The 12,930-nt window shown below is 45.2% G+C and overlaps 2 protein-coding genes across 5 annotated transcripts in view; one reads left to right on the forward strand and one right to left on the reverse strand.

Moving 5' to 3' along the window:
• sdf2l1 (stromal cell-derived factor 2-like 1) overlaps positions 1-7,016 on the reverse strand; it is a 13,401-nt gene extending 6,385 nt beyond the window's left edge. For 2 of the 3 annotated variants that reach the window (XR_009768356.1, XM_061673143.1), the window contains exons 1-3: positions 6,555-7,016; positions 3,665-3,861; positions 1,171-1,505 (exon numbers count right to left, since the gene is read on the reverse strand). Coding sequence is in view for 2 of the 3 variants with exons in the window: in XM_061673143.1 (XP_061529127.1) it covers positions 1,215-1,505; positions 3,665-3,861; positions 6,555-6,816 (750 nt within the window). In the remaining variant the exon portion in view is untranslated. Of the gene's footprint in view, positions 1-576; positions 1,506-3,664; positions 3,862-6,554 lie in introns of those variants that run through there. The other variant, XM_061673142.1, reaches the window with a different exon arrangement.
• Positions 7,017-7,030: 14 nt separating this feature from the next.
• Positions 7,031-12,930, forward strand: part of top3b (DNA topoisomerase III beta) — a 95,132-nt gene continuing 89,232 nt past the window's right edge. Inside the window, exons 1-2 of one of the 2 annotated variants that reach the window (XM_061673140.1) lie at positions 7,230-7,267; positions 12,481-12,715. Coding sequence is in view for 1 of the 2 variants with exons in the window: in XM_061673139.1 (XP_061529123.1) it covers positions 7,198-7,267 (70 nt within the window). In the remaining variant the exon portion in view is untranslated. Of the gene's footprint in view, positions 7,268-12,480; positions 12,716-12,930 lie in introns of both variants that reach the window. The other variant, XM_061673139.1, reaches the window with a different exon arrangement.

Here is a 12,930-nt window from a genome sequence, read left to right on the forward strand (position 1 = left end):
CACCAACATTCACCATCCAACCTGACAGAACTGGAGAGGATCTGCAAGGAGGAATGGCAGAGGATCCCCCAATCCAGGTGTGAAAAACCTGTTGCATCATTCCCAAAAAGACTCATGGCTGTATTAGCTCAAAAAGGGGCTTCTACTAAATACTGAGCAAAAGGTCTGAATACTTAGGGCTGTGTGAAATTTCAATAAATCTGCTTTTTTTTTCCTGTCAATATTGGGGTGCTGTGTGTACAATAATGCGGGAAAAAATGAACTTGAATGATTTTAGCAAATGGCTTCAATATAACAGTGACAAATTTAAGTGGATCTGAATACTTTCTGTAGCCACTGTATTTTAAGGCATTTGTCAGCTTAAAATGTGCGTAACCATTTCTCTAAGTCTGTAGGGCCGTCCTCCATTTATTAACTAACATAATTAGAAAATATATTACTAAGATATGGCAACCAAAAGTTCAAAAACAACTTTTTCGAGAGCAGTCTAGCAGCTGTTTTGGCTCCTGGAGAAGACTGAAAGCCTTTCATCTTCACTGTGGAACAGATATTACCCATATATTGGAAAATCTAAAAATGATGTCACCAACAATTCTTTTATGTTTTAGTATCGTTTTATTTTAAATTTACAAATGTCTATACAATTCCAATGTTTTGTAAAACACATGCAATTGCGGTTCATAGCAGAGACTCGCGCTGTTTGGATTTTTCCGGTTCCCAAATGTCTTAATAAAATGTCTGTAACATGCATCAGTCAATATAGACTAGGGTCAAGAATGACAGCAGTTAACACCCTCTGACAGCCCTGTTTGTGCCTGTCACAGGGGGGTTTGGGGGGGGGGGGGGGAGGGGCTATCCTGGCTCAGATCAATGAGTGACTGCTCACCCGCCCCTCTCTACTCTAATACCAGGACGATAAGTCTGTTGTACTTTCAGAGGGGGGAAAAAAAAAAAGGACCCGAACCCAATAGAGACAGCAAAAACATTGATTTAGTGATCATGTATCCTTGCCTGTCGAACATACAGCGGACACATCAACGAATAGCAGGATTTTGTCAAAATGTATCCCGTTTTGATTGCCCATCTCTATGCATGATCACTACAGATAATTGAACACAATTCCTTGAGAAACCAAACCAAAAAAAAAAAAAACCAGAAGAAATAATTTACCATGGCACAGTCATGGACGAGTTATGTGATAGCTGGTTTTGATTTCAGAGTTCACTGTGATGGATAGATTGGTGGAGTGGATCCTGGCTTGGCTGGATGAAGACCCCTTCCATAACCTGCCACCAGTTATGCTGGTTTGGTGAGGTCATGCCGTGTACCTCCAGTTGGCCTCTGATGGGGGGGCCATACTGCTCACCCGTCACACTCAGGAAAACATTGGTACCTACATGTTTGAATCGCACAGCATCATTGCGCTCCCAGTACACACCATCGCACTGCACCGTCCAAATGTCCAGGTCATCGCCCTCGCCATGCTCTCCAAATGCACTGACCTCCTGCAGATAGAACAGTTCGGTCAACTCTTCAGCACGGTATGCAAACGGTCGAATAAGTATACCCAGTTCGCTACTTCACCACGTTAAATGACTGAAATTACTGACATGCTCGGAGTCTGAATATGGGAGTGAAAAAAAAAACAAAAAAACTCACAAATACAACATACACACTGCGACACCGATCGAGGCGGTGACGTATTGGACGAGGTATACACCTCACCGACGAGAGACAAAATGAGAAAAAAAAACAACAATTATCCAGAAAAATCACATTGTCTGATTCTAAAACAATTTATTAGCAAATTATGGTGGAAAATAAGTATTTGGTCAATAACAAAAGTTCATCTCAATACTCTTTGTTGGCAATAATTGTAGTTTTCACTCTCCCACTGAGCACGGATTCAACTAACAACACAGGATGGCAGAACTCTTCTGTTTTTCTTCCCAAGGATGTGATCGATCCGTCGTGTGAATCGTCTGTATGCGATGTACATGTAGACCCTGAATGTTTAAAAAAAAAAAAAAAAAAAAAAAGAGAAAAACAAGTCATTATGCATTATGTTTGACTGTATTACAATAATATTAAAAGATACTCTTTAGGAAGAAAACCTCTGCCTTGTTTATTTGATGAACACTGAGACCACTGTCTCTTTTTCAAGTGTGTTCTCGCCAAGAAACCGGACGAACACTGACCAAGTGTACATAACGCACGTACAATAAAACACTCGATCATATCACAACAAATATAAGCGGGACAGAGACGGCTGGATGCACCAACGCGTTATGAATCCCACACGAATGGCCGACTGCTCATACTGCGTCGGTTCGTGACTATGTTGCTATCGACAAGTGAGGATGCCGGAGCAAGTAAATTATGGATTTATGGGATGCAGAAACATACCAGTCTGTATTTCCAAACGGCTCTGGGCGGTATTGTGTCGTCTCTTCTGCAGGCGGCGCAGCGGCCGCTCTCTTTTTCCAACTGCTACTTGGTTGCCGGTCGTCGTCACTGTCACGTTCCAACTTCCTGATCGGCTCAAACGCGTAACGCTTTGACGATGCCAAGTTCAGTTAGGTGCTTCTGCACGTCGAAATCCTCCGCATACTCCAACACGTTGCTCGCCGTTGCGTATAGAGTGGAGCGCGCTGCGTTTGGCAATTGTAACGTCCGTTCCGGTAGCCCTTGCGGTGGTTAGGGTAACCACACCCCAGTGTCTTGAGCGCCGGGTATGTTCGGGGAGTGCCTCAATACACGGAATAAAAACCTCATTTTTAGCTAAACTAGAGTTGACAACTTGCTGGAAGTGACGTGCATGTATTACAGAACATATAAAACAGCCCTTCCATCCATTTTCTGCACCGCTTATCCTCACTCGGGTCGCGGGCGTGCTGGAGCCTATCCCGGCTATCTTCGGTACACCCTGAACTGGTCGCCAGCCAAATAGAGACAAACAACCATTCGCACTCACATTCACAACGACGGGCAATTTAGAGTCTTCAATCAACCTACCATGGCAACTATGTATTTTAACCGACTGCATAACATTTTTGTCATCTGACCTTGAAGCAGGTGAATTCATCACCATAATTCATCCATCTCGGAGGGCCGCCATGTCGCGCAACATCGCCCTCTGCTGTCGACCGAAACGGCTCTCGCGCTTGCTTTGCAAATGTCACTTTAGCCACACCGGAAAACAGGTCAGCAGACGCCCTCGTGTATGTTTGCAACAACTAGCATAACTACGATTACAATATATACAATACAGTGTACATTCTTAGAAAACGGAATGTACTACCAGATATTTCGAATGGTATTTTTCCATTGGATATTTGTTTTATTGTATATTTATTTATCTATGGCGTTATGGGCAAGCACGACTGGTTAGCACATCTGCCTGAGAGATCCGAGGACCCGGGGTTCAAATCCGCCCTCGCCCGTGTGGAGTTTGCACGTTCGCCCCCGTGCCTGCGTGGCTTTTCTCCGGGTAAGATAGCTGGGATAGATTCCATCACGCCCGCGACACGAGTGAGGATAAGTCGCACAAAACAACGGATGGACGGAAATGGCGTTTTCAGGATAGAAAATTACCCACATCGGGATGTAACATTTTGTCCATATCTCACAGCACTAGTTCTGACTTTGTGCACATACGACAAACCTGATTATTTGATAAGGGGGAGGTGAAGTGGTGTGTGTGAAGGTTCCGGCCAGTCTTCATATGTGTGAAGCGTATAGCCTGACCACACTTAATTGCTGTCCCACGCTGACACGGATGGTTGGGCTTTCCTCGTATCTGCCAATAACTGTTGCCATCATCTGCATTCTCCACTCCAGTTACAGACTGCTGGCCGCTCCCTAACATGTACACACACACACACACACACACAAACAACTGTAGTAACCACGGCAATACACAAACTTCTCCCATAACTATGAAACGACAGGCAGCCTCCAGTCGAGAAGATTAAGTCAAGCCAGCCTCCACACAGATTGTCAATATTGGTTTGTACTCTACAATATTTGCGAGACCCACTTTTAAATGAAAACCATAAATACATACACAACAATTCTTTGGATTTAAAATAATTATATAAAATAATCCACCTGTTATTATGCAACCACACCAGAAATTATGATATCCGAAGAGTGCACCCGCGGGAAGTTTCATTCAAATTTGATGTTGCATTTAAAAATAAAGGTCCTATTAAATCTGCAGATTTGTCTGTAATTACAAGTAATTTTAAACACTTTTAATCCATCTGTCATCATGCCACAGTAAGCTTCGAAGAGAAAGAGATGATGGACTCCACCCAGAACGTTCAGAACGGGATGATGTTGCATCTCAAACTCAAGAAATCTTCTTATTTGACCGTAATTACATGTGATAACAGAAACTAAAGAGAATATCTCATCAGATTTGAATGAAACTTCGTTTCCCCGAGTCTCATACTGACTTGGGAAAGGTGCAATTCTTGTCTTATTGGACCTCAGTGTGGCTTTTGATACGGTAGATCATAATCTACTGCTGGATAAGTTGGAAACGTGGGTAGGAGGAAATAGAACAGTGCTTAAATGGGTCAGTTCCAATGACCTATGGGGTCCCTCAAGGGTCAGTTCTTGGACCCCTCCTGCTCAGCCTGTACATGCTACCCTTGGGTCAAATTCTTCAGAACTTTAATTTTGACTGTCATAGCTATGCAGATGACACACGGTTATAGCTAGCGGTGTTTCCAGATGACTATAGTTCAATTGAGGTGTTGTGTCACCGTCTAAAACAGATAAATAACTGGATGAGCCAAACTTTTCTGCAACAAAACTGAGATAATTATTTTTGGCAAGAAAAGAGGATTGCTGTTAGTTAATACCTGGAGTCACTCTCTTTAAAAACCAAAGACCAAGTCCGAAACCTTGGTGTTCCGATGGATTCCGAGCTGACTTTCAACAGTCATATCAAATCAATGACTAAAACTGCCTGCTACCATCTGAAGAACATATCCAGAGTGAAGGCTTGCATGTGTCAAGCAGACCATGCTTTGATCTCAAGTGGACTTGACTATTGTAATGGTCTTCTGACTGGACTCCCCCCCCAAAAAAAAAAAAAAAAAAAAAAAAAAAGAGTATGAAACAGCTCATTCAGAATGCTGCAGCTCGGGTTCTGACCAAAACAAAGAGGTCAGAGCATATTACTCAAATTCTAAAGTCTTTACACGGGGCTTCCATTCAGCTTTAGAACAGATTTTAAAGTTCCGCTACTGGTCTACAAATCACGAAATGGTTTAGGTCCTGAATACATGAAAGAAATGCTAATGGTATATATATAAACCCAGTCGGGCTCGGAGATTGACAGACTCAGGTCCAATAGTGGAGCACAGAGTCCAAAGAAAACATGGTGAAGCAGCATTTAGCTATTATACTGCAGACAAATGGAATAAGTTGCCAACAGAAGTGACGTCAGCCCCAAGTGTGAATGTTTTTAAGTCCAGGTTAAAAACTCCCCCCCCCCCCCCCCCCCCTCATGCTTTTTAGAGCACTTCCACTTTTAAGTATTTCTTGCACTGAATGCCGTTTTAATTCTACTTTTATTAATTTATATTTTTCTCTTTTGTCTTAAAATATCGATAGGCCGTTTTTCGTCTTTGTTTTCAAATGCTTTTAATAATGTAAAGCACATTGAGTTACCTTGTGTATCAAATGCGCTTCACAAATACATTTGCTTTGCTTTGCATAATTTGCTCATACATTGTTTTAAAAAAAATACATAAATACAATTTAAAAAATTTAAAGAAAATCAGACTGTGATTTTCTGGATTTTTGTCTTCTCATTTTGTCTCTGATAGTTGAGCTATACCAATGATTAAAACGACAGGCCTCCCTCATCTTTTTAAGTGGGAGAACTTGCACAACTGGTGGCTGACTTTTTTTGCCCCACTGTATTACACCCCAAATACTCGAAAAAGTTGGTTTTGCAAAATATGTCCACTTTACCTTTCCTAAAATCCATAATATTTGGGCGATCGTTCTGATATTTTCACACGAGCAAGGGGGGGGGGCATCAGTACCATTTCGAATTTCGGGGCGATCATTGATGAGAGTTTTCTGACATTTAGCCAAGTTGACACATCAGATGTGATTACAGTGACTTATGCACATTTCAGAGGACCCTTTATATTTAAATGCACCCTCACATCTGAATGGATCCTGGGATCGTGTCGCTTCTCCCAGAAGTGGAACACTGTTGCGATTAACAGAGGGATTCTTTTATCATCAGGATTCAAATCCAAAGCTCTTCCAGCACCAGCCTCGACAAACGTGCTTGATAGAAATTCTGTGTAAAACCGTGGAGGAGGACAGACACGGTGGCGTCAGAACATTGGTCGTCAACCCAACCCAGCAGGACAGTGAGAAGCAGCATGTACCTATTTTGACCTATAGTCGCCACACTGAACAGGTAACTAGGAAAACGGATGTCAACAATTTAGCTTTATGCATCAGATATATATATATATATATATATATATATATATATATAGAGTTTTACATGAACTCACCTGAGCCATATTTGACATCGTGGGAATGGAGACGGACGCTGTGTCTGGTGTTCAGGAGCTTCACCAGTGAACCGCAGGTGACCCCTTTCAACTCCGTCTCTCTTGCCTCATAGTGCGACCACAATAGGCAAAATACCAGCGATTTGACAACGAACGAGGAGCTGCTCTCCATCTTCACGTCTTGTGCTGCGGCGGTTTGACTGCGAGGGAAGTGCCGGGTTAAAAATGTCGGAGACGCGCTCGGCCAATCGTGGCGTGACATGCAACAACACGGAAGGAAGCGCCGCGCGGTACGTTATATAGTGCCACTGGATATATTGTTAAAAAGCGCGACATAACTGAACGTTTTGAGAGCTCGTGGCTTGAAAAGCTTCTCCTCGTGTAATCAGTAGCTAAATATAGACGAAAAATGATTTTGTCATTTTTACCATGACGAAATGAACAGGAATAACGCGGCTGAAACCTGGTCGGTCGGTTTCATACCCCGGCCCACCAGGTGGCAGTAATGCATCTTCAAGGAGGCTGCCAACTGCCAGTCATACACGAAGAAGAAGAAGCTAATGACGAGGGTCGCCATCAATGGAACGATTTGGCACCACTAACTGTTTGTGTCTTATTTTAAATTTATGTTGACGACTCCAAAATGAGGACCGTTTTGATGGTGGCAGAAAAACCTTCCCTTGCTCAGTCAATTGCCAGAATTCTCTCCAAAGGTCTGTACGGATTAATCATGTGTCCTCCAATGGTATGCCGTTCATGTGTTGAGTGAGCGCAAAAAGTAAACAAAACCAACGAAAGCCGCAATTTAAAATTGTAGACGTATTTGCAGATTTGAATGTAGTACTCGATCAAAGTCTCGTTTTATCATTTGAAAGCGAGCACACAGCAGTCTTTCAGTCGAGAACATACCGAGCTTTGTAATTCTGTTTTTGCAGGAATGGCTTCAAGTGTGATCGCTGTTGGGCAGTAACTAATGTATGTAACATGTAACAAGATGACGTGATTTAATTACAACATGTATGTCATTACAATTTATTGAATTAGAAAATGTTGAATTCAATTACAGTTGCTCTTAAAAATGTCCATGATGACAATTTTAGTTATCGGAATCATCTTTATTTGGCAAGTATGTCCAAAAAACACACAAGGAATTTGGGTTGCTAGTTATCTGGTAATGACGATACATTTTTTTATTTTAATTTTGTATTTTTTGGACAATTGTGCAAAAAGATGCAGAGTCCTCTCGCACTTAGAGCAGTTCGAAAGACTAATATTGCAATAGTCCTGGTGCAACGACCATTGTGCAAAGGGCGCCGAGACTTCAAGCGAGTTGTGCGATAATCTGGGACAGTGTTGATTGTGCAAATGTTGCAGATACTCCTCAGTCTATTAGTTGGTCTGAGATTTCAAACGGTTCGATTTATAGTTACACTTTTGAACACATAAAGATCATTGACTTTTGAGCAGTTTTTGTTTGTGATAATTTTGGACTTTTTATTGAACATTCACTGATGCACACAAAACCTTTTCAACCACAAACGTGCAGCAAAGATTCACACAACACTTCTTATGCCGCAAAGCTGGCAATTTTTATTTTTCTCGCAATGACGACTTTGGCGTTTGCGGTTTTTTTTTTCACTTGCGTTTTTATTTTTTTCGCATACGTTTCCGTGTCTGTGTGTGTGACTTTTGGCACAAACCTCTCGGGTGGGTGGGCTTTATGAGGAATGCGTCGTCGTTGGCTAATTTGTTTTGAGTGACAGCTAATGTCGCCAGATTTTTTTTTTTTTTTCGTGTCACTCTGAGCAGACCCGGCGATAAGAATACAATATTAAATTTTCAATCACCCCAAGTAAGTGTCTATCGTATGTTGTCAATGCTGTACTCACACAATCATACGCCCACTATACACCATGCACGGAACGAAGAAGGGTCAACACAGTGAGACCGGACTGGTCAAGCAGGTCCAACCTCCATGACCTCATCCTCGCTACAACAGCGACTAAACCAAGTCCTCCAACTCAGATGCTCGACCAAGGCACAGATGAAACCAAACGCGCTGCTTTGCCACAAACCAATAACATAACGACTGAAATAAAACACATCCACAGCGACCCCACCGTTGACGCTGGTAACCTAAGTACTAAACACAACTTCGGGAAATCCTGCCCGAGATTACTATCCACACGACAAGGCATGGCTAAACAAGTAACCAATCCCCGGTCGCTAAGCAACACGCTAAGAGTGACCATCTTAGTTCTCACCGCTTACGGTGTCATCCTAAACCAGAATGGACAGACCATGAACAAGCTGCTGTCTTTCTTTCAAACGGATTACGCTCCTACACAAATTGAAACACACAGGAGTCAAAAATACACAGGGGTAACTGTGCAACACAGGAGTCAAAAAAGGGAACGAAGAATAGTGTGGATTACTTGAATCAAGTGGGCTGTGGTACCGCGAGAAGTAACTGCAATACTTTGGCGAGGATTTCCAGGAACAGGCAGGCTTATATGCAGGTGGTGATGAGGCTGATTGGAGACAGGTGCTGAAACAGAGAGGGGAGGGGGGAGAGAGAGAGGACGCAAAGCGGCATCCAAGCTCCAATAAAGGAACTGCAGGGCAGTGCAGGGCAGTACATGACAGTACCCCCCTCTGCACCCACCCACCGTCCTGCCAGGCTTCCCCGGGTGAGCCGCATAGAAGTCATCCAAAAGGGTGTGATCGAGAATGAGCTTCCGGGAAATCCAAGACCACTCCTCCGGCCCATACCCTTCCCAGTCGACCAGGTACTGGAACCCTCTCCCCCTAGGTCGTCGAGGATACGCAACACTGTGAAGCCCGGATGGTCGTCGATAATCCGGGGGGTTGGGGGGGGTTCGGCCGGAGGGCTCAGGCCGCAGGTGGAGACAGGTTTAAGCAAAGAGACATGGGACGTGGAGTGAATTTTCAAGGACTGGGGAAGTTTCAACTGGACGGAAGAGGGACTGAGGATTTTAGTAATGGGGAAAGGACCAATGTATTCGGGCGTAGGGGAGCGATGACGGTCCGCGAGCTGCTTGTTATGTGCCGCGGACCGGGTCAACGCCGCCCAGATGTCCTCCCACACCCTTCCCAGTCGACCAGGTACTGGAACCCTCTCCCCCTAGGTCGTCGAGGATACGCAACACTGTGAAGCCCGGATGGTCGTCGATAATCCGGGGGGTTGGGGGGGGTTCGGCCGGAGGGCTCAGGCCGCAGGTGGAGACAGGTTTAAGCAAAGAGACATGGGACGTGGAGTGAATTTTCAAGGACTGGGGAAGTTTCAACTGGACGGAAGAGGGACTGAGGATTTTAGTAATGGGGAAAGGACCAATGTATTCGGGCGTAGGGGAGCGATGACGGTCCGCGAGCTGCTTGTTATGTGCCGCGGACCGGGTCAACGCCGCCCAGATGTCCTCCCACACCGCCCGGACTCTCCGGAGGTGATCCTGTACAGTTGGAACTGCCACCGCCTGCTCCTGTACTTTGAATAGTGGGGGCGTATTCGATCCACGGGAGGAATGCACTCTATGAAGAGGGGTTGCGGGCGGCCACACAGCGGAGAACTGACTCCACGGATTGACTGGCCCGCTCCGTCTGGCCGTTGGCCTGCGGATGATAACCCGAGGATAAGATGGCTGCCGCGCCCACCGCCTTGCAGAATTTCTTCCAGACCTGAGGAGAAAACTGGGGACCTCGATCGGAGACTGTCGATGGGGATACCATTGAGTTTGAACACATGCAAGACAAGGAGGTTAGCAGTTTCCGGTGCGGTCGGGAGTTTGGGGAGGGGCACATTATGGACACATTTGGAAAAGCGATTGATGATAGTCATTCTGACGGGGGCAGGCTGACAATGAAGTCCACAGCGATGTGAGACCAAGGGTGGCTTGGAATTGGCAAGGGGCGCAACAGATCAGGTGGGTGCAGGTGTGAAGACTTCCCTCGGACGCAGAAGGAGCAGGCTTTTACGAACTCTCGGGTGTCTTTGATGAGGCTGGGCCACCAGAGGTGCTGCTGGATGAACTGGGTAATACGGGTGATGCCAGGGTGATAAGTGAGTTTAGAGTTGTGGGCCCATTGTAGGACTTCAGAACGTGCAGATTCCGGTACAAACAGGTGGTTTGGAGGCCCGCTATTGGGATCAGGTTGGTTCTTTTGAGCCTCTGACCACCTGCTCAATCTTCCATGTGGCTGCTCCAATGAAACAGAAGGACTGGAGAATGGGTTCAGGTTCTGCTGAGCTGGAGGGTGGTGCGTGAATACGGTAACAGGGACGGAAGGAGAGACTGAAATTGAACCTGCTCAGGAATATTGGCCAGCGAGCTTGTCGGGGTTGAGACGTTTAGCAGAATGGAGGTAAGTGAGGTTTTTGTGGTCGGTCCAAATGAGAAATGGTTGTTCAGTCCCCTCCAGCCAGTGCCTCCATTCCTCCAGGGCCCATATTATGGCCAGCAGTTTTCGGTTACCAACGTCATAATTCCTCTCTGCTGGGGATAGGCGACGGGGGAAAAAAAGGAGATCGGTGAAGTTTCTGGGTCGTGGGGTCTCTCTGTGAGAGGACAGCTCCAGCTCCGGAGATTGAGGCGTCAACCTCCACCACGAACTGGAAGGAGGGGTCAGGGTGGCGCAGAATGGGAGCATTGGTGAATAGTGATTTGAATTTACGGAATGCTTGGGAGCAATGTTCATGTTTTTGTGTCTAAGCAAACACACTAAGCCCCAGAGCGGTCCCTTTGACCTCTGTGAGCAACATCAGACGTGTGCACTGTGGTCAGGTCAGTGTCACATCCATTGAAGTTACAAGGATTTATTAAAACAATCAGATTACAGCATTTACATTCCCATCGGAACACTTTTATTTAAGTGTAAAACTGAATTATTGCCTGCACAATATCTTTAGCAGTGCATGCTGACAGCTGAATTATGCTGCCAAACACAGTTTTATGGTGGAACATTATTTTCCTCCCTGTGTTTAAAATACAGAACGAGCATTTTGTGCACAGAAATGTCTGTGCCTTCATCTATGATGAGGGTGTGCCAAAGAGCATTTTTAACATTACACACCGTCACATCCTGCACTATTTGATTGATTGAATTAAAAAATCCAAAGACATAATTTTTGCTACGCCAGCTTTCTGGTATACTCAGGTACTTTGCCATGTGATTATGAATTTGGTGAACCGACAGCAGATATGCATTCATGTTGATGGCTAGCATAATATTGTCGAGAATTCTGGGTTCGATTTGTTTACCAGTGTCAGCTCATTCCTCTTCTCTCTGTCTTTGGCGCTCTCCCCCAACAAAGTACCGATCCCCATTCCGATCTTAGATCTGCGTACAATTCCAACTGCTTTCAAATGACTTTTGTGCTGAATGTGACGCTTGAGGTAGTCCAGCTTCCATTCTGTTCACACTTTTCCTTCCGAAAACTCGCTTGCTACTTTGGCTTCGTAACACTTTTTGCAGACCAGACCTTTCTCGTTCGAAAAAGAAATTCTTGTCGAGTTTCACCGCTTTGTCTTCTATTTGCACACACTCCGACAGCCATTCCACCTTAAAAGAACAGCATTTATTTTTTTACTTTGGCTTGGTTTGAGGATATGTCACTGCCCGTTCGTTTCACCATTATCATCAAGGGTAAACATAAGCAGTGTGTCTAGCTCGTCTTCACTCTGCGTTGACCAGACCGCTTTGCTAGCTAGCGTGGCGGGCGGCGCATAAGGACGCTGTCATTGTCAGCAACGTTGACAGGCTGTGTAAGTACGTATGTGAATTGTGCCATTGGATGTAGCAGCCAGTCACCCCTCACTCATTGAATCACATTGCAAAATAGCACAGACTGAATAGTTGTATGTGATACTTTCAATTCAGGTTGGATTTTTATTTTTTGTGCGCAATGCAGAATGTCTGTGCGCAGAGACCACATCAGCATTGCGCAATTGCGCCCACGCGCAGCTTGGAGGCAACAGTGCTTGGGAGGCTGCCGGGGTCCACTGAAAGGGGGAGCTGTTGGATGTGAGCCTGGTGAGAGGGATGGCGACCTTGCTGTAGTCGCGGATGTAATCCTCCATAGCCTTCTTCTCGGGACGCGAGAGATTGTAGAGGCGGTTGGTGGGAAGTGGAGCTCCCGGCAAGAGGTCAGTGGCACAATCGTACGGGCGGTGGGGGGTTAGAGAGTTAGCCAAGTATTTGCTGAATACCGGGGAGAGGTCATGATACTCTACAAGAATTTGACAGAGATCCACTGGGGCAGCAGAGGGTGGTGGGTATTCTGAGGTTGGAACGGCAGAGAGCAGACAATGGGAATGGCAATGAGGACTCCATCCTGTGATGGATAAATGAATCCCGTCTA

Source organism: Phycodurus eques, chromosome 3, assembly GCF_024500275.1.
Source record: "Phycodurus eques isolate BA_2022a chromosome 3, UOR_Pequ_1.1, whole genome shotgun sequence".
Classification (NCBI taxonomy): Eukaryota; Metazoa; Chordata; class Actinopteri; order Syngnathiformes; family Syngnathidae; genus Phycodurus; species Phycodurus eques.